The sequence below is a fragment of the Marmota monax genome, unplaced genomic scaffold (assembly GCF_021218885.2).
Source record: "Marmota monax isolate L192 unplaced genomic scaffold, Marmota_monax_Labrador192_F-V1.1 WCK01_AAM20220418_F8-fsc00033, whole genome shotgun sequence".
In the NCBI taxonomy this organism is placed as follows: Eukaryota; Metazoa; Chordata; class Mammalia; order Rodentia; family Sciuridae; genus Marmota; species Marmota monax.
This window is the reverse complement of record NW_026694282.1, coordinates 9,658,638-9,680,654: the sequence shown is the minus strand read 5'-3', so window position 1 is coordinate 9,680,654 and position 22,017 is coordinate 9,658,638. Positions and strand designations below refer to the sequence as shown.

At 36.7% G+C, this 22,017-nt stretch overlaps 1 protein-coding gene across 17 annotated transcripts in view; it reads left to right on the top strand.

Moving 5' to 3' along the window:
- Positions 1–21,328, top strand: part of Elavl2 (ELAV like RNA binding protein 2) — a 153,348-nt gene extending 132,020 nt beyond the window's left edge. For 6 of the 17 annotated variants that reach the window (XM_058586386.1, XM_058586385.1, XM_058586383.1 and 3 more), the window contains exons 5-8: positions 7,793–7,946; positions 10,967–11,192; positions 17,887–17,925; positions 18,525–21,323. In XM_058586386.1, coding sequence (XP_058442369.1) covers positions 7,793–7,946; positions 10,967–11,192; positions 17,887–17,925; positions 18,525–18,855 — 750 coding nt within the window. In that variant the 3' untranslated portion in view covers positions 18,856–21,323. Of the gene's footprint in view, positions 1–7,792; positions 7,947–10,966; positions 11,193–17,886; positions 17,926–18,524 lie in introns of all 17 variants that reach the window. The other 11 variants (XM_046467381.2, XM_058586389.1, XM_058586391.1 and 8 more) reach the window with 6 other exon arrangements.
- Positions 21,329–22,017: the final 689 nt, after the last annotated feature.

Here is a 22,017-nt window from a genome sequence, read left to right as displayed (position 1 = left end):
GCTGGGATTAGCGGCATGTGCCACTGCACCCAGCTAATAGTATATATGTGATGAAAGTGTCTGAAGTAACAAATTGTTACTACCTGCTAGAGTAACCAGCCCAGAGTTTTTTATTTTTTCTCTCTGGAAATCACACTGACACATTGGGTAAATAAGTTGTCTCCTACAGGCAGAAACACACATAACCCTGATTTGGAGCTGGGTGTTATTCTGTGAGGTCCATTGTAACATCTTCTATTATTTTCCCAACATATCCTCTGCTTCTCATTTTGCATCTTCCTCACCTGGGGTTAGGTTCTAACAGATGATAGAGAGTGGGGGAGTTGGGGAGAATTTAGTATATAATTAATATATATTTAATATTATGTTTATTTAGTAAGTATGATTGGATAAAGAAAGTGGGGATTTTCAGTCAGCCCATTTAAAGATGCCGAATGGTGACTCTACTGCCATAACACAGCCTCAGACCTCAATCAGGGTTCAGGCTGTCCTGCACACTCATCTGTCATCCTCTTACAAATGCCTGTACTCTTCAAATTGATTTTAATAATTGCTGTGGATTTGGAAGATACCTCATTATGTAAACTTTGAACAGCATTTCTGTTAAATTATGTACATCATTCCTTGCCAAAGCTTCCTCTCTGTCCTATTTGACCCCAGAGATCTGTTTTTTTTTCTTTCATAAATTGGTGATGATGATTACGCCCAATTTTATTTTTATATACTTATTTTAAACATGCAGAGATAGTTAGGAATTAAGAAGACAGTTGTAAGTCACAGTTTAAGAATATATTTACCAAATACTCTCTGTTTGCATTTACCAACATGAGACACCCATGTTGAGCCAACCGTCTGCTATAACTAAGGATGAACAATAAAGGACAAAATTATCTACCAGCTATCACACCTAAATAAAAAATAAAGATGTCTCTCAGGACAGTCTTCTTAGGTTCTCATTTAATTGGTACACATGGATGAAACAGTTTAGGTAGGACTTAATAAACCCTGCTCAAGGTAGATTTTTCACAGGCTGAATTTAAGACTTGCAGACGGAAATATAACTTGTCGAGTCTGCAGTTTGATTAGTTGCCTAAAACAAATGTTGCAACCAGTGTCCTTTTACTATTCAGTGGTTTTAGCATTATCTTCAACAATGTCATATGTTCAGTTCTTAAAACACCACTTAGTTTCATCTTTAAGTTGAAGCTAAGATCAATCACTTTGGCATTTATTGATGATATTGCACAAAAACTTGAAAAGGATGTGAGGCTGATACATCTCCCTAGTATAAACAACCAGTTGCTGCCTTTCTTTTCTTTTGATTCTATGTAATTTATTTTAAAGACAGAAATTCTTTAATAGCAAAAAGATTCCAACTATTTTGGGTACATTTTAGTTGGTGTAAGGCACTGGTCTTCAGTTCATATTTTTTTCTCTTCTTTGCCCACCTCCAAATATTAGATTTTTCTCAGACCTCTTCTAAGTTAATCTCAGCCATTATTAGAAGTATTATAACCACTAAGTGAAGCACTCAATGTTGATGAATTCATGTTTCTTTATATGTATAAGAAAATGTGTTATTTAGAAAAGCAAGATTTTCTTTACAATCTCTCTTCTGGTATCCCCTTGGAAATGTCTGATCATCGTTTGAGTAACTGTCCTTTAGCTAAGTGACTTGTGATTTCAAAGGCTTTGTTTTAGCAAATGGTGTAATGGAAAATGCACCAATTGAGAGTCAAGACCTCTGAATCCTACATCCAACTCTTTTTCCTTTGTCTCTGGATAAGTCACTTTGCCTTTCTGTGCTTTAGTCTCCTTATCTGAGTAGAAAGAATTTGACCTAAATGATCTCTGCATTTTGTTTTTGTTCCAAAAATTAGTAAGACCCCCCCCCCCCAAACAAACAAACAAAAAAAAACTTGTTATTCTGTTGAAGACATTGTTTCCTATAGGGATTTGTATCGCCAATTTGAGAAATGAGATTCCATTTTTAAAATGTTTGATAGAGTTTTTAGTCTGTTTTGTATTCAAAGCATCATCACCTATGACAACAGATTGTGGCTACTATGACAGGTAGGATGATGGCAAGGTTTCTTATTTCAAGGAGGTAAGCCAGTCATAAGGCAAGTAGCTAGTATATAAGAGAAAAAATATATAGAGAGCAGGGTACATACAGCTAAGAAAATGATGCTATTGCAAGACTTCAGTGAGCAGGATTGATGAGTATTGACTTCAGGGACTAGGTGATGAACTTCAAAGAAGGAACAACTTCGATTAACATGGGAAGTGAGGGAGTTGGAAGTCTTGGGAAAACTTGGAGGTTGTGCGCTTTTTAAAAAAATGGTAGGCAATGACCTGAGAATAAAAGACTTAAGAAAGTTAAAATTAATCTTCAAAGCATTAGGGAGTCCTTGAGGGATTTTAAGCAGAGAATAATACCGTCACATGTTGTTCCATGGTATCTCTGAACTCCTCACTTTAGTTAAGGTCTTAAAACAATTTCAGTTTACGTAAAATTGAGGTTCCATATGTATTTTCTACTGAAGTAGTTTTCTAAATCCTGTATCTTGGAATATCAAAGGTAACTGCCCTAATCTGAAATACCCTTCATAAGCCTTCCTGTTAGCTGTGATTATCTCTTTTGGCTCTAACACCTTTGTTGGAGCTAATCTAATTTCTTACTGCTCGGGCTTACATTTGCAACCCGTTGTGAAGCATGCCCTTCCTTATTGAAAACTCAGTCTTGGACTGTGATATGCATATGCCTTGATGTGTGTTTGAAACCTGTTCCTGGTAGGGTTTTGCGTTTGGAAGCAGATCAAAGCACACACACTCCTTTTGGGTGAATTGTAAGGTCTGTGGCCTGAATTGTGAGCTGAGATCACCCCTTCTGTGTAAGGTACTTTTGGGCTCTTCAGGAGGAGCCAGTGTAGTCAGTTGTCGGTGTAGCCATGATGCTATTGCAAGACCTTTGCTGCTGCTTGCCAGAGCTAACTTTTATTTAGTAATAGTGTCATTTTTTAGATAGTCCCATCAAAACTCCATTTTTTGATATGAACAGCAATTAACTTGCAGTTTAAATAGGAATAGCTATGACCTTGTCTATTTCTTAGCTGGGGAGATTGAATGGAGCTTTTTAAAAAGTCTAAAGTAGCAAGAATCTAATTTTCAGGTTTAATGTTTGTAGTCCTGGGTCAGTAATAGACAAGTGATAAAAGTTGTTCAATGGTGATCTTGTCAGTGGGTGGTTTTTCAAAGCTTCTTAGTTTAAGAAAGGAAGGAATTGCTTTCTTTATTTTTGGACCTCATCACTTTAATCTGTTAGTATTAATGTCCACTGTCACTAATCTTTCTACCTGATGAATCAGAGAAATGAAAATAGTTGTGTTTTGAATAAAGGTGTTTAAGATGGACTTCTGTTGAAAGAATTGTACTAGGATATTAAACTTTAAAAAAGTACCAGTTTTATCCATAAGATGTTTTCATTCCTTAAAGTCTGTGTATTTTGATTAACTTGTGTTTTGATAGCCCACTCTCAGTATATGTCATTTATCTTTGCATGTTTAATGTATAATTAGTTTTAGGTGTTGATGAAGAAATGAGTTTTTAATTACAATATAGTATATTTCAAACTATTTTTCATTTTTGAGACCTCTAATTACTTTGATAAATCTATTTTTATCTCTATTTTGTCCAGTCTAATCTCATTTGCGAAGTCCAATTTAAGAAGCCATGGGTGAGAATATTTATTTGCCTTTTATTTCTAAATGCCTCTACTCCTCTACCCTCAAGTCATCTCAGTATTGCTTGTCTCAGTTTATTATATCACTTGTAGGGTTGTGAGAACTTGCAGAATAAACCTCAGTTTTAAATTGCTATCTTTGGAGTAGATTTGGTGTTCAGTTTTGTTCTCCCTGTATCATCTTTAAGTATTTAAATTGTAGACTCTCTGGCTGCCTCCTAAATTAGATCCTTCACTTAGTAGTTTTGACATTTCATAACCTTGCTGCTCAGGCATTATATATTCACCTGTTTAAATGGCAGTGGAAGTTTAAAATCCAAACCCATATATTAATCCAGTGAATGCAGATTGGAGAACAGCTTGCACTTGGTGAAAGAAGCTGTTTAGACCCCAGTAGGGTGTAGGCTGGAAGCTCATTGTATTGAAGTCTTTCTAGTGCAGAATTTGCCACTTAAAGCAAACCTTCTCGTGAGTCTTCTCCAAGGGAATTGAGTCTTGAAGACCCACAGGCATGCTTCACACTTTGAAGCTGAAGATAGCCCCTCTGGTTCTCTGGATGAGCAATTTAACACAAGGTGGCTGTACAAGTTCCAAATCCACAGAAAAGCCAGAGTGGAGAAGGTTGCTGATAATTACTAGATATAAAATTTGGTCTGGTAACTGATTTAAATCCCCAAAGTATAAATCCTTATCCCACTGCAAGCAGCCCTCTCACTTTGGTGTAAGTACATTTTCTACTAAAAATCCTTTGAGATGGAAGAAATGTTTTGCTTTTTCTGGAAGGGAGGATGATGACAGACCAGAGGTAGAGGGAGCTGCATTCATCCCAAGTAACAGCAAACATGTCGTGTTGGGATGGAAAGCTATGTTCCCTTTCTTCTACTTCTGGAAGTGCTTTGGGGTGGCATTGCTAATTTTTAAGAACTAAAACATAATAAAACTAGGTTATCATGTGCAGTTTTCCAGTTAAAATCAACTATTAACCACTTTGAGGAAAAGTTATTTTAAGAAAATAAATGAAAAATGAGGGCTGGGGATGTGGCTCAAGTGGTATGGCGCTCGCCTGTCATGCATGCGGCCCAGGTTCGATCCTCAGCACCACATACAAACAAAGATGTTGTGTCTACTGACAACTAACTAACTAAATAAATAAATATTAAAAATTAAAAAAAAAGAAAAATGAAATAAAATAACTTTGAACTAACCATTATATATATATTGAACTTTTCCAAATTCTTGAACAAGGGAATGTATAAGGTAGTTTCCATAGTATGATGATGCTATGGAGAGAGAACTGGGTGAGGAGACAAGGATTGGGAGTCAAGAACATCAAAGTGGGAATCAAGAATTGAGCACCAGCTCTGTATAACCTTAGGCATACCTTATAACCTTATCTTTGCCTTTTTCCCTAACCAGAAATTACTTCATGTATAATCTCAACCCTGTTTACCTGACAGTGTTGTTGCCAGGCACATTCAGAATACTGTATTTGATAATGCTTTCTAAATGACAGACCCTTATAAGCATAACTGTAAGTCCATTATTACATGATGCAATTTAGTCATCTCTGTCCTGCCTGTGGTAATGCAAACAGCTCTTAGACAAGGTTACTGAAAAATGCCATCTTGAGAAGGTTTGTCTTAGAGCCCTTTTAATGTGCTTGGGAATCAAGCAATGTGAACTACAGACTGGATATTGAAGGGAAAAGAAAAAATAAATAAAAAGGAAAACATAACTGACCTGGGTATGTTTTCAAAGCTTTTATATAAGCACTAAATATAAACCTTTTTTTCTAAATATATTTTAGGACACTTTTAAAACACTCCACCCACACTCATCTGAAATGCACAAAGCAGTGAATATCCCTGCATGAGTAAATTATTCTGGAACACTGTAATGGACTCAGGTTACTTTAAACTTTAATGGTCTGGGTCTTTTCCTAAATATCAGATGCACATAGTGGTAAAATGATACTCATAACACAATCACTTAGGTTTTTAGACATTAGGCATTTCAGCTTTTCATGTGTATTAGAAATTATTTTACTTAATTATTCCTAACAACCAGACAAAGAAAGTGCAATTATTTGGTATAATAAGCTTAAAGAATTTGTCCCAGAGTAACAGAATCCATGAAAAGCGAACCTAGTTTTGAGTACAGGCACACTGATTAGAGCCGTTGTCTTTAACCATGGTTACACTGCCTTACACTGTGCTCAGAGTCTATGTAAAGGCTGCCTGCCTGCCTGCTCTCTGCTGCCTGCTTTCAAGGCCTCAGGAGTCAGCCTCCTTTGGGAATGTATAATGCTTGCTCTGGAGCCCACAGAAGTGGCCCTTCACAAGGGGAACACTTGAGTCACATGTTCCATCTGGAGCACTGATGTATAACTTGCAGAAGTTCCCTGCCTCAGAAATAAAGCCATGGAGTCCTAGATATGGACGTGGGCATCAAGTAGTGGGGTTTTCAGCTTCCTTTGAAAATTGGGAATTGTCGTCTAGATAAGAACTTGGATATTCATTTTGTCACATCATTGAATACATATATAATTAAGCGGCTGCTGATTTAGCAGTTACAGCAATCCCAAGACTAGATTCCATTTAAATCACATGAAATTGTCCTCTATTTCTTATTTTGCACGTATGTTTAAGTTCCCAGTCTTTGTTATTTTAGGCATAGAGAAAAAAGTTATATCTGAATAGTGTTTTATTCTCTCGACACCACTATTTCAAATTCCTTCTTTTTGTAGGATAGGATAGGAGTATTAAATGTAAACACTCTTGGGGAAGGGGTGAAAGATAGCAAGAACTTAAAAGTAATGTAGAAATCTGGTCTGTTTTTCTTGTTTCTGGGGAGGGAAAAAAAAGTAATAGCTGTTGGCATAATTTAAACCAAGGAGAAAATATTGAGTGTTTCATGCTAAAAGTTCTTTTTAAGGGTAACAAATGAGGTTAAAGATGGGCACTCATGTAATCATATTATGACACCCTGGCAAATTGGTCCCAGAGTTAAATGCACTAGTCATTTTTATGAATAATGTTGGATATAGATTATATTATGGAAATTTCTTTGCCCTTAGCTCGTCCAGAAGAGCTTACAGTCAAAACAAAGGGAATGTGGTCAGGAATAACTCAAGAAACTCATAGCTGTCTAAATATTGGCGGGCAGAGATTATGGGAAAAGGAGTTCTTGATTATGATTTAGGCAAAATATCTAGATGACTTGATGAACTGCCCCTTTAAATGCTCTGGTCTAGGACACAATTGTGGACCCTCAGGATCAAGGAGATATTGGATAGGCTTTACTGATCAAATTTAGTATCTATCACCTGTTGGGCATTAACTAGACATTGAGGATACAGTGATGAGTGAGACATCAACAGTGGAGATCATAAACAAACTATTTTGTCTTCCATCCTTGAGATTTAGAATACTATAGTTCAAAGATGGGAAGCATCTTGAGAATACATAACAAGGCAAGCAAAGTCAATACAAGGACTTAGAACCTGAAAATCCAGGTTATAAAGACTTGCAGACAAGAAGATAATGGAGAATAGAGGGTGTAGCTCACTTATGCATTGGAATTTGTGGAAGAAAGTAAGTTCTTTTGGCCTAAATCAAAAGGGCACACTTACTGACAAAGGGTCGATATTTAGCAATGTGGTACCACCATGCCATCTATATCTTATCTTTCTAGGATAGGCTGGAAAAAAGGTTATAAAAATGTGTCTGATGAATTTAGAAGCCTGAGTGATGGCCCCAAATCTCTGTTTTGGGGGGTTGGCCCCGCTGAGGACAGCCTGTTACCATGAGTGGTCCTGATCTGTTTTGAGAACTTAAACACCCTCTTATGGCAAATGTTCTTTCCTCTCTACCCAGAGGAATGGCCCTTGCCATTTGTCTAGAATTTCCCCAGAAGTGAGCAAATCGGGTAAACATTAGCATCAATGCTTGTTATATGCTGTTTATGGAAAAGTTACTAAAGGCAGTTTTTGAGTTTCTGAAAGGAAGTGATTGAGTTGCATATACACTTAATTTTATTCCCCTTTTCCAGGTTTCTTATGCTCGCCCAAGTTCAGCTTCTATCAGAGATGCAAACTTATATGTCAGCGGGCTTCCGAAAACAATGACCCAGAAGGAGTTGGAACAGCTGTTTTCACAATATGGACGCATTATTACTTCTCGTATTCTTGTCGACCAGGTCACTGGTGAGTAGGCAGTGGTTCTGGACAGTCTTTTGCTCTTTCTAGCTGGCAGATTGTGAAATATTCTGTCTTCCCATGCCGCAGTCTTGCCTCTAGAACACATCAAAGGTATATGTGGGCCAGAAAATGCAATTTTCTGCTGGAATTGTTCATAAATATGCATGGACAAAAATAGATTGTGGAGTGTAGTGCGTGAGCTTGAGTCATTTCCACCCTGAAGGTGCAGGTTTGAAGCCTGTTTCATGGCTTGTAATAAATTTATAGATGCCATAATCTTCATTTCCAAGCCACTGCGTGAAAAAAGCCCCCATTCTCCTTATAAAATACTAATAAACAATCTTATTTTTGTAAAGAGCAAAGTTTAATGCAGCAGTATGCAGCTAGTCCTCCAAGGGAGGATCACACTACAACCATGCTGGCGATTGCTGCTCAGGCTGTTCTCCAGGTCCACGCTGTACTGTACAGTCATATGCAGTAAGAGCACAGAATTTTGAATGTTAAAAATTTATGTTATGCCTAATGCAGCTTTTAACAGAACTGAGAAGAATAATATGTTTATTAAAGAAACTTTTGTATATAAGGTAACATTTCTGTCAGTACTTCTTAAAGAAAAGCTGACAGTTGATTATGGAGTTTTAGAAAAAAAATTCAGGCATATTTTTACAGCAGCAGTACTCATTTTTTTATGAACATTTAAAAAATAGAGAATCATGATAACATGGGGAAAAATGATCACCCATAGTACTGTGTTTCCAAGCAGCCACATTAAGACCCTTACATATTACAATGTGTGAATATTTTTTAATAAAGAAAGTAGCATATTAGCCTTAGAATAAAAATTAGGCTAAGTTTGTAATCTTCAATTGCAGATCAGTGTAGTTGATTTGAATTTGATCAAGAGAGCCTGTTCTGCCCTTATGTGCTGGTAATTGGCTTCATAGGAAGCACCACCCTTCGACTTGTGGTTAGAGATTTCTGCCACTGTATACATGCCTGGAAGAATGGCCTGTAGGTTTTGCTGTCATGAGAAAATTCAGTCAAGTAAGAGCATATACAATATGGTTTTAGCTGCATTAGTTATTTCATAATCCTTCTTACACATTTTATCATACTGTTGTATCAAATAGATTATTAGGGGGGGGGGGGTCAAATAGAAATCCAGACACAGTAATCCTGATAAAATTTGTTCAAAGCAACAAAAATGCCCTTTTTTATTTTGTTCATATCATTCATGCTTTTTATTTAATTCATTTTAAAGAGAAGTTGATAAATTGAGAGTAGACTTCATATATGTTACAGAAAGCCCATCTCACCTCTTAACTAGTTGATAGTTCATTCTGAGCATGTGGGATCACAGGTGGACCTAGCTCACCACTTTGTGTTTTAGTCAGTGATTCTCAGGTATGGGTCGATATGATACCTACATCATTAGCATCCTTCTAGAACCTTACTAGAATTGTAAATTCTTGGACCCCTCCCCCCAAAATATCTACTCAATAAAACTCAGAGGATGGGCATTTTGCTCTTAGATTATTCTGATGCATGCTCAGGTTTTAGGACCACCAGTTTAGGTGACTCATCCTGTGTAAAGGCCATTTCATTGCAAATCTAATGCATTCCTAATGGAACAGCTGAATCCTAGTGGTCATTAGTTCTTAATAGGAGGTAGTAGATAAGTGAAGGGATATATTTGCTGTAATTTCATCTTCATACTTATGGCTTTCAAGGAAAACTTACTCACTTTACCTGAAATGAAAAAAATGAAAACCTGCAATTTTGTTATTTAGCCATCAGGTGGTAATAATGTGCAATGAATATAGCTTACATACAAAAGGTAAAGTGATAAGGGCTTTCTGAGATTAAGTGCATCCAGAAAAAAAAATGCCTTATCTACTTCAGAAAATTCTGAGCCATTGACTTTATACACAATTAACTGTAAGGCAAGTAGACCTTCATTTCTTTATAAAGTTCCTCTAAATGATGATGGTCTAGTGCATTTTCTTAGTAACTCCCCTTTTCTTCATCAATACAGTTTCTGAATCATCGGTACTTTTCTACCTGCTGGTCCCAGATTGGTGCCATTAGTGCCTACTTGCTTGCCAGGAAAGCATTATCCTGCTGCTGCTCACCTCATGGTGACCAGCCATGGCCACCCCACTAGCCTATTCACAGTAATTTTGTGGAGTAAGCTGGGTTTCCTCTGCCATCTCTCATAATCTGAAAAAGTTCTTGGCCATCCTTTGCTTTATCATTCTTGTCTCTCAAAGTGGGGAGAATATGAACAGGAATGGTCTTCCATAGTTAAGAGTAATGCAGTAGAGGCCAGAATGCTTTGAATCTCTACTTATTTACTTATTTTTAAGAGCTGGGTCCTCCTTTCCCTCTTTTCCTCCATGTAACATTACATTTCTAATATAAGTTAGCTCATTAGAAATACAGGGGAGTTTAGGAGAACCAGAAGACCATCTTGGGACAATTTTTTTCCAGGACCTACATCCTACATAATATTATTAAGCTGAATATATTATTTAAAGTTTGAGCTAAAGTGTATCTTTCTACTACAGTGCATGTATTTTTTAGTAAATGCCTGGTTCTGCTCTTATTACAAGAAAGGGAGCTGTTGGGCCCCTTACTTCTGAACTATTTATTCCATAGTACATTTGGAAAATGGAACTGATCCTTGCTGCTGACATTATTAAGGAGAGTGCATGGGAGAGAGAAAGGGAGTGTGTGAGGGAAAACATGGACGGACATACTTGTGCTTTCTCGTTGTCTTGGCTTATTGGAAGGCATGTGATAACTCAGATTGTTTAGCTGACTTCATGCATTTTAAAAAATGCGGAATTATGATTCTGCATCGAATTGCTAAGGAAAAACATTCCTTCTGATGTGATTTTGTGGCAAATGCTTTATGTGAGTGAAAAGATGTTCTTGAGAAGGAAAAATTAATTTATCCTTTCTTCTCTCCTTCCCCTTCTCCTTCCACTCCCTCTTCCCCATATCTTTACTCACATCTACCATAGGCATATCAAGGGGTGTAGGGTTTATTCGATTTGACAAGCGGATTGAGGCAGAAGAAGCTATCAAAGGCCTAAATGGCCAGAAACCTCCTGGTGCCACAGAGCCAATCACTGTAAAGTTTGCTAATAATCCAAGCCAAAAAACCAATCAGGCCATCCTTTCCCAGCTGTACCAGTCTCCAAACAGAAGGTATCCAGGACCGCTAGCTCAGCAGGCTCAGCGTTTTAGGTAAGTCTGGTCTAGTTCTCATGCCCAGCTACTGAGCTAAAAGAGAATGCTCAGGTTTACTGTCCAGTGCTTTTATTAACAGGATATTTGGTTTGTTTTGTTGTTAATGTCGTTTTTTTCTTTTTTAAATGGGAAAAAAATCTACTTGGGGGAATAGTTTTCTTTTGCTATTTAGAAGTGGAGACAAAAGGACAATTATCTACAACAGTGGACAGTGGTTCTCCACCAGGGGTGATTTTGCCTCTAGAGGACTTTTGGCAGTGCCTGGAGATATTCATATTGGCATAATTTGGGAGCTGTATGTTTTTGACCTCCTAGAATCTAGTGGGTAGAGGCCAGGGATTCTACTAAATAGCTCACATTGTACAGATAGCCAACAACAACTTATCTGGCCTAAAACATCAATTGAGAAATCCTAACCTACAGATGGTCTAATGAACTGCCTCCAGAGCTTCTGATTTATTTCCCCTTTGTAAAAAGTTTTTCTTTTGATGAAGTTGAAACACAAAAAAACTTTTAAGTCAAGCTCTTTGAGTTATTGTTTTGTAGCATATACATCATCCAAAAATCATAACCTATGCTAATACACTTAAGTTCCTAAAAATGGATTCTCCCCCCCTCTTTTTTTTTTTTTTTTTTTTTGTTGTTGTTGTAGGTTAGAGGTTAGCAAACTTTGCCTGTAAAGGGCCAGATAGTAAATATTTTAGCTTTATGAGTTACAGTATTTGAATGTCTTTTTTTTTTTTTTTTAAAGTAAACAGATCTTTACAAATGTAAAAGCTGTTCTTATCTCTTGGACCATGTAGCATTTGGTGGCTATGTGGATTTGGCCTGAGGGTGGTAATTTTTGACCTCTTTGTAGTCCATAGAATGACCAGGACATTAACCCAAGGAAGAACTGTCTCATTGATAGGTATAAATATTTCAGCTTTTCAAGTTTTACTCTAATCCTGGGATAACAACCAACCTAGGAAATCATTCAAAACCATCCCTAATCTGCATGTGAAAATAGAGACTTTAAGAAATTCAACAGAGCACAGTTTCTGGTTTCATAAACAAGTTACTCAGTTTTTATTTTCCAGAATTTTTTTAATGTCCTTTTTGGCCATATGGTGTACTATAGCCATAATGCCATCTAACCCCCACATATTTTTTTATTACAAGCACATATTAATTTTATTTCTTTCCTGAGACAGAATAATTAGCAAAAATATAACCAAACTTGACCTAATGAGATGGAAGTTATGTTTTCTGACTTAAATCACATGTATTTTTTTCATTGGGGTTTTAGAGTACTCAAGAGAGTGGGATAAATCATTCATAATATCTTATTTTAAAAAATATTCAAGTATGTTACCTGAAATGTGAGAAAGAAATTTGCCATAAACACCACATTGAATTCCTACTTAAATCGGCTCTTGCCATGGCAGAAGAGATGGTACTGTCAAAGGCTATGTTTGAACTGGGTGATTGGGTTCCTATGTGATTGAGCTCTGCTGCTGTAACTTTGTGAGGAAAAAAGCAGTGTGTGTCACCTTTGACTTTGGTGGATGGTAGTGCCAGTTGGACTAGAAGAGAGATGCATCAGGCTGCTTGATACTTGCCCTGATGGAGAAAGAAATAACATAATATTCATTTTGAGCTTTTCTTATCTTCCTGTAGATTTCCACTATGGCATCTTCCTCCATGAGTTTCTGTGTGGTGTAGTGTGTGTGTATGTATGTATGTATGCATTCTGAGAATTGAGGACAGATAAGCCCAAATGAATTTTACAGGTGATTCCTTGGCAGCCTGTTGGTTAACTTCAGCACACTATTATAAGAAAACTCTATTGGTTTTAGTTATTTTTAATTTGTTTTTCTGATTTAAGCTCCTTTTTTTTTGTTCTGTGGTAATCATTAAGTAAAACAGTGTTAGAACCAAGACTGAGTTCTGAGCAAGGCTGGGCCAAAGGACTGAAGAGATGGCAAATGGAATCAGTCCTCCTTGAGACTCCTAACTGTTGTCTCTCTCCTCACCTCCATTCCTCCAGTTTCTGTCCAGAGAGTCAAATGTGAACTTCTCCAGTGTGCTCAGTGAAGGTGTTTGGTCTAGAATGGGTATTAGAGAATCTGTTTCTAGAATTCAGGTTTAACCTGATGTGATTTGTGCTTTTGTTCATTTTCTCTAACTTGGCTGTCATTACCTTGGCTGTCATTACCTGGATTTTTTTTTTCCCCCATGTCATTCTGTTGAATAAAGGTTGACCCTTCTGTCAATTTACAAAGTCCCTTGAATGAAGGGTCTTGAGTGTTTTGTTGGTGTTTTGCATAGTTCAGGTCTAGTGCCCTGTACAAAGGCTTTGTCTGTGTTCTGATGCCCTCAGCTTTTGAGTTTGTCACCTTCAAGCAGACATTTTAGAAAATGTCTCACTTTATGTTATAGTACATTGGGAGTTGAGAGGGATTGGAGAAAACAGTTGTAAGTATTATAATAGTCAAGGAGCTTTTAATATCCAAAAGTGTACCACATATTATAAGATAAAAAATTAAATCCATGTAAATGAGGATCAGGTTTAAAAGTGCCCATGTGAGGTTTATGACTCAGTCAACTCCCATTAATAGTAAATTTTCTTATTATGAGCATTGTTGATCTAATATGCTCAATAAATCAACTATAGTTTTCAAAATAAGACAAGCCTTATTTATTTGGGAGGATAGTTCAATTTCAGCCCCTTAAGTATATTATTGGGCATTATATTATATTATTGGCCAAATCTCTTCATGTTCTTTTCTGATGGAGCAGCTCAGGCTTCATCAGAGGTGATCTAGACTAATGCCAGCTTCTGGGAGCCTATATAATATACATTGTTGAAAGAGTCTTTTCAGTCAGTACTTGAGCTGCATTTAGGGCATGTTGCTGGTTGCATTGTCACAATTTCCTTTTGGAAGAAACTGGTATCGAGCCTCTGGGATAACTTTCCTCGTTCATAGGAGACAGATGATCCCATCTAATTGGATGAGGGGGTACTTTGTTCATCTTGCTTTGGTCAGTCCTTTGGAGAAGTTTTGATAACAGTTACTTGTAGAATTTTATTTTTTTATTCATTAGTAGTCTCTCTTCATACTTTTTATTTCTGACTTTGATTCCTCACTACTTCTTTACTTGAATATAGCCTCTCCCACAGTCTGTCAGATGCTTCTTGAAAATTAGGCAGGTACTTTATTTTTATTCTCTATTTATAAACACCTGGCTTTCAAATGGGAAAGCTTTATCTAACATATGGTGTATTCAGAATATTTCCAGTAATAAGTAATTATAGTTGAATTCCTATTGATAAAATCATGTTTGTGTGTGCTCTTTCATAAATTATATGTGCATGTGGACTTGGGCTATGATATACATTAAATTATAAACTCTGATCAGAGAATAAAGAAAGAATAAAGATGAACTGTACAGTATATCAAATGTGTTATTGATTTTCTTGTTGGCTGACTTTATATTTTATTCACCTAATGTATTAGTAAATAACATACCTTTAAATCAAGATCCATAAAAAACTATCAATAACAATATTTTATGGATCATGATTTATTGATAGTTTTTGATTTCTTAATTTCATGTGATACATGTTAGATTATTTTATGTCTAACTTCAGAAAGTGGCTTATACTAGAATTGATAATTGTCTCTCCCTTTTCTTAGTTTTTCTTACTATTGTCATTCTCAACTAGATTGCCCCTCCCCTTCCACAATATGGGAATCCTTTTTAAGCTACCTTTTAAGTCGAGATAATTTTAATTAAAGCTAGGTTATCCAATCTAATCCTCCAAATCCACTTAAAGTTATTTATAAGGGGATATGTACAGGGTAAAGACAGATGATGGTGCCATTGGTCACCTCTGCCCTCTGAGGACTGCTTAGTCTTCTGTAGGGAAGCATGCATGGTGCATGGGGACTGAATGCAGATCTTGGGTGCAGTGCATCTGTTAAAATATAAGTAAAGAATGTTATTTTTAAGTAATAAAAGTATGTATTTGATGGAATCTTAACATTTACTTCCCATAGTATAGTATCTCAGCATGCAAACTTGAGTCATTCTGATGGCTTGGTCTCCACTTAAAAATTGATGGTCATTTTTAAATGACTGTGTATGGAAGATATCCTCGAGCTATGGACAGACCCAGCATATATATATATATATATATATATATACACACACACACACATACATACACACACACACACACACACACACACACACACAATTGTAGGGAGTAATAGTGGTTCTTTGGTCCAAGCAATCAACTATTTTATCTTGTCGCTGCTTAGTATATAGTTTCCCAACTGCCACTAGGCTTGTGCTGTGAGATGCTCATGTGATGGACCCTCTGCTTGCTCTAAGCTGCTTGGGAAACATGGATGCATAACACTGAGAGAACAAGGAAAACTGGGCCATGTATAGACAGAGGGTTTCAACGGGGTCTTGGCCCAGTTTCCTGAATCCATGTCCCCCCCTACACTTCCTGATAGTGGGGGAGGAGAAGGGTAGATAACTTGCTTTTAAATTCTGAGAAACTGAGTTTTTCCTAAAGTGGGAGCTAAGTAAAGAATTCAGTGAAGATCATGGTGTCTCATAGGACTTCACATGTAGGGCATATGTGAGGCCCATCAGAGGGTCCTCAGAGATGCTTGTGTAAAAGTCCTAGACATCCTGCCTGGAGATTTCAGGGATGGGGTGGATTGAGATGTCTTTCTCTCAGTTCTGGGGCAGGTTTAGTTTCCACTCTGTTTTTACTTTAAAGTACTGAAAACTTTTAGCAAATTCTGTCTCTGGACTTGAGATTGATGTCCTATGTGGGTGGAGGGAAATCATGGCAGTCCCATCCTGAGGACACAATTAGTAGATGTAGATGGCATATCTCTATTTGGAGTGAAGTAACAAGATGCCTCTGAATTCTGGCCTTTCAGCACTTTGGACAGAGGCCTCGTGGTGCTGTTCTGTTCTTCAGGTTATCATATCCAGATGGATCCTTTACTCATTCCTGCAGCTTGATGCAGTTTTCTGTATCAGATAACTTTCAAATTGGTAATGCCAATTTGCACTCATCTTTGTTACGGTGTTTGTGACCTTTGTTCTTCGGTATAGAGGCCTGGCATCTTTGAGTATAGTCATCATCTCTATGGAACACAAAGACCTTACATATAGGTTCTCTTCATACGTGTGCTCTACCACTTGCATGTGCCAACAGGTCTACCGAACCAGTCTTTTTGGTAGTTTGCATCCTGGTTTAAGTAGCTTATCATAATCTTGGTAACCTTGTTGCTTTTATTTAGTCACCAGGTATATATAATTAACCAGCAGTGACCCAGGCCTGTCCACTGTGCTTAGTGGTACATTGAGAGGGTAGTGGGACAAGACACACACCAGAAGAGGATCCTGTGTCATGGTGATTTGTTCCATTTTCTTAGTTCGTGTTACATTGACCTAGTCTTTCTCATTTTTGCAAAACACATAAATTCCCAGTGGAAACTGGGGGCAGGGATGGGCATAGAAAACATTCATCCATTTCTAAAAGACCAGAAGAGAGATTGGGCTTTTATAGGACTAAAGGTAGTTGCTTATTCATATGTGCTGCAACCTGTACCTCAGGCTCTATAGAAAGGTTGATACTTTTCTCAAACTTAATCTTTCAGAGGTGTTAAAAGAAGAAAATATTTGTGCCCCCTGACCTGGGTTGGCATTTGGGGAGTGTTAAGCATTGTGGCAGCTTATGGTGGTCATATAGCTATACATTAGTTTTTTTGAAACTAACAAAACCAGGAAGGATCAGAGACTCCAAGACTAATTTATGCAATGGGAAAAGTATGTAATTATCCCAATCACTTTCTTTTAAAAAAATTTTAAGTGCTGAGTATGTGACTCAATGGCATGTACCAGGCCCGGGGTTCAGTTTCCAGCATTGAAGAAAAAAATTATTTTAAGATAAGTTCAAGTTGGTTGTCTCTTGCCTAGCTTCTTAAAACTAAATGGTCCTATACCTTTCATGGCACAGTTAAACACTGCATCAGGTTCAGAGTCTTAAGCTCCTGACTTTTTGCTCATTAAAGCTAAGGTCCTTCTCTAGACCTTAGCAGAGTATATTTAAGAAATGGGAGGATTAAGCAAGATGGTCCATTAGGTTTTTCTATCTGTAATTATACCCCTTTGAGTCTAAAAGATGAAAATCCTTCAAAGCTGAGAGATAAAGGGAAATTTAAAGAATTCAATAAACTTCAGAGTTTGAATATTAATTCCTTCATTTTGCTAGCCCTATGTTCTTGGACATGCCACCCAGTCTATGTGTGTGTATTGATATCTTCAAGAATTAGTAAAGCAATTTTACAATACTAAAGTACTTGTGGGCACCCAGCATTTGCTCAGTGAGAGCACACATGTTAACTCTTCCAGAGCTTCCATATTTCCTCCAAGTAGTTTCCTCAAATGACCACCACTGTTTCCCCTGCACTGACCCTTGTAGAGATTGGCTTTATTCATTGGACAAGCTGGCAGTGGTACCCCTTTTCTCAGGAATGTGAAAAGACCCAGTCTTCTGAGGCTTCACATAGAAGTAATGTACAGATGTCCCCTTGGAACGTGGCAGTAACAAGCCCAGTTTTCTTCAACATCAAGGGGAAACATTAAAACTGAAGTTTGCTAAATGTGTGTTTTGCAGGTTGGACAATCTGCTCAATATGGCTTATGGAGTAAAGAGGTAATGATAGAGGTTCATGATATTCATAATCCCTTCCCACAGTTAGTTTCTTTGATTTGGGGAGTGATATTTCTACCCTCATAAGTTTGTGTTGGATTTTATTTTGCATGTTAATCTAATGAAAAGCTGCTTTCTGAAGCATGGTTGACTCATGGAATATTTCTATACCACTGGATGCCACCTGGTCATATAAAAACCCATTATTTTAGTGTTGCATTGTAACATTATAGCATGTTTCTATTTGTGTTGATTTTTGCTCCCCAGTCCTGCATACCTCATGAAGCCCGTTCTAAGTACATTTCTTTGCCATTGTAGATGGTATTATTCAGTGCGGCAAGTAATGACCATTTCGTAGTTTAGTAATACCTCGATAGTGCAGCATGTCACTGCAAGCCACACATAGCTTGATTGAAAAATTGAATAGCTATACATGTATCTTTTGGGGAGGAGAATTGCTAAAATTTGGGGGGATTAAAAAAAAAAGGAAAAAAAGTCCATTGCTGTAACCAGTTTTTCTTTCTCTCTCTCTCTCTTTTTTTTGGTGTGTGTGTGTGTGTGTGTGTGTGTGTACATGCATGTATGTCCCCTATTTTGTTTAGTAGGTTTTCTCCAATGACCATTGATGGAATGACCAGTTTGGCTGGAATTAATATCCCTGGGCACCCTGGAACAGGGTGGTGTATATTTGTGTACAACCTGGCTCCCGATGCAGATGAGAGTATCCTGTGGCAAATGTTTGGGCCTTTTGGAGCTGTCACCAACGTGAAGGTCATCCGTGACTTTAACACCAATAAATGCAAAGGTTTTGGATTTGTGACTATGACAAACTATGATGAGGCCGCCATGGCGATAGCTAGCCTCAATGGATACCGTCTGGGAGACAGAGTACTGCAGGTCTCCTTTAAGACAAACAAAACGCACAAAGCCTAATGAGCTCTTGTCCTCAGTCCATTTATATATGAAAACTATACAACAAAGGCAAGTTAAGAGAAACTTTATACATTAGTAAATGTCTTTGTAAGTCAGTGTTGAGATGGGGATAAAACGACTACTTAGCATCCTAAGAAATATGTGAGATTTTTTATTGCTAGTATTTGAATTAAAACTTCTTAAATATCTTTTATGTTTGAATATGGACAAGAGGTACAGGGTTTTTACCTGTCACATTGCATTCTATTGCCTTCTTTGAAGAAGGTGGACCTTTTAAAGTGTTTCAGCTAAGGGAAGACATTTCTTTTCTTTTTACATAACTGCCTTGAACCTGTGAGTAAATATTGAGGCTTTGTGTTGTAATTCTTCAGTTGGTTGTGTCTTATTTTCCCCCCTTTTTTTTTCCTTTTCTGATTAGCTTTGTGTTTGGTTTACATTTAAAGCATTGCTGTTATGTCTAAGAAAAGTATTTTGAAGTTTACATTTTTATTTATGAAGTTAAAAACAGTATTTATTTTGTAATTATGATTTGGGTTGGGGAAGGGGGGGGCTACATTATAAACGCTTATTGTAAGAATACTGGAGAACTTTTCGTAAAGCAGTACCTTGCCAAAGAGATAAGAGCCTCTTTGATGTGGGTTTAAAAAAAGCATCTATTTTTATAAAAAAGAAAATTTGGAGAAACTTTTTACTGGTCCTGGAACAAATATTTTGACTTGAATACTTTGAGAAATCTCTTCATATGACACCTAGTGAGCTTTTAAAATTTACCAGGAAATTTGCAGTGGTTGGAAAATTTAGAAAGATTTATGATGTAGAAAATACTTTTGAGATCTTTGTATGAAAGGAATAGAATCAATGAGGGAAACACTGCTGGTTTCATTTTTGTAATCACCAGTGGAGCGTCTGATCATCCTGGTTATTATGTGATAGGTGGCTCACATTGATTTGTGATTTTGAAACAAATAAAAAAAATTTACAAAAGAATATATAAGAGCAGGCAAGAAATTTAAATTACCAAGAGACGGGGGAAAAAATCTGTTCTTCCTAAAGAAATCCCTTCAGATAGAGCTCATGGTGTTTAGTGATGTACTTGCAGTATTGTTTGAAGAATTGTTTTGTCTTAAGGAAAAAAGATGTTGCACATGATTTGTACTGCAGCAAATCGGCAAAAGTGATCTGAGTTGGATATATTTGAAGGTATTTTGAAAGTTACGTTTAAGGCTAACACCTGAGCTTTGTGTAATGTAAATAAGACCTTGTGTTTATGAACCTTTCAGCTAATTTGATTTTTTTTTCCCTTACATGCCAAGTGATGTTCAGGTTTTGAATGTTTTTGTATCAGTTTTTTCCTTTGTAAATGGCATTAACATTGTTACTTGAGGTCTTGCTTAATCACTTTTGTTGTCCTGAGGACTTGAATTTACAGTGCATCAGATTCGTTGCTAATTTTGTCTGTAGATAGTCTAGCTTCAGCTGTTTATGGTGATGCTACATTTTCGTTTATAAATATGTTTGTGGTAAAAAAGAAAAATGAGTATAACCATAGGTTTTGAACAAATTTCCTTACATTTTTCATACAAAAATCATAAATATCTGTATGCTATTGAAATTTAACTTTGTATGATGCTTAAACCACTATTTGGGGAAATAATAAAATAAGTCTTTACCATGTATGAAAGAAATTTTAAAAAATACAAAATATTTTCTGATTAGCATCTAGCTTATAATAAATTTTCAAAAAAGCTGAAGGCAGAATTTGCCTTCATCAGGATGCACTGAGAACTATATAGTTACGTCCTGCTTTTTGTATAAACTGAGATGCTCACATGCTTCCCCTAGAACAGGCAATGTGCTATGCATAACATAGTTGTACATTATCTTTGCGGTTGCTTTGAGTTTTATTTTTTATTATTTAAAATTGTAGTTATAAAAATTTCAGTATAGTACAGTACATATACTGTGAGGCGCGTGCTAAAGTGAATAAGCGAGTTTTCATGCTGACCCACTCAATGCTGTTCAGAGATCAATTGGCTTAGCACTTTCTCATATCCTTAGGTGCATTTAGATTGTCAGAGTTAACCTTCTGCGTTTAAAAAAAATAAATAAAATACATGTATATACTTAAAAAAAAAATAAGGTTTCCCTCAGGGGAAAACAGCAGCTACATGCTTCTTTCCTATACTACTGTAGCAAACCGAGGCATTGATGAGAGGGCATGCAAATTGTGCTTCACTTTACAGTGTTTATCAGAGCACTTAATAAAATGTAAGGCTGGTATTTATTTGAAGTTGTACAGTATGACTTACTTCACATCTGTTGGAATAGAAAATATATTCTGTTGAGTATTTAAGAGGCTGTACATGTTTTCTTTTGTGTTTGAATTCTTTGTACTTTTTCATGTTCAGTACATCAATAAACAAAGTTGAAGGGAAAGAACAGTGTGGTGAGTAGGTCTTTATACACATTTGGGGGGGGGCTACTGTGCTCTAATAAAATTTACTGTCTTGAGTTAAAGAGAGGTTCCTTCAGAGCTTAAGTTGAAAGCGGTGTTAAAGAATTCCAAAAGGCAAGTTAATTGAAGTAGAACTGGGGGGAGGGGGGTCCTTGCTTAATGATACTTTCTGATTGGTCAGCTCTCTAATAAACTAATTCTTATAGGAGCATGTACTTCCATCTGTTAGTTGTAAAGTTTGGAAAATCAGATACTGATATTATTCTGTAGCTATGATTTTTACCTTCAGTCTTTTGCACAAATGTTAATTACTCACACTTATTTGAGCTAAAGAAAAAACAAACCCAGTAGAATGATGGTAACTTACACCATTTCCACTGGCATGGTGTTATTTATCCATGGGAGTAAATGTTGGTATGCGATATTTATTTCAGTTGCACAATTGGTATATTATTAAGAGACTCTTTTCTCAAGTCAGAAACGTAGTTTCTGTTAGGTTAGGGTGGGTGTGTATAACACACATGTTCATGTGCTTACAAATCAGGAACTCTGTCAACCCAGTGTTTCACACATATGTTCAATTCTTGGAAACACATACTCTAACAGATCTATGAATGGAAAAAAGATTCCTTAGTGTTCTGTGCGAGAATTATACTTCTCTAGAATTTAAGAAAATATAATAATGAAGTACTTTTTAAAAAATTCTA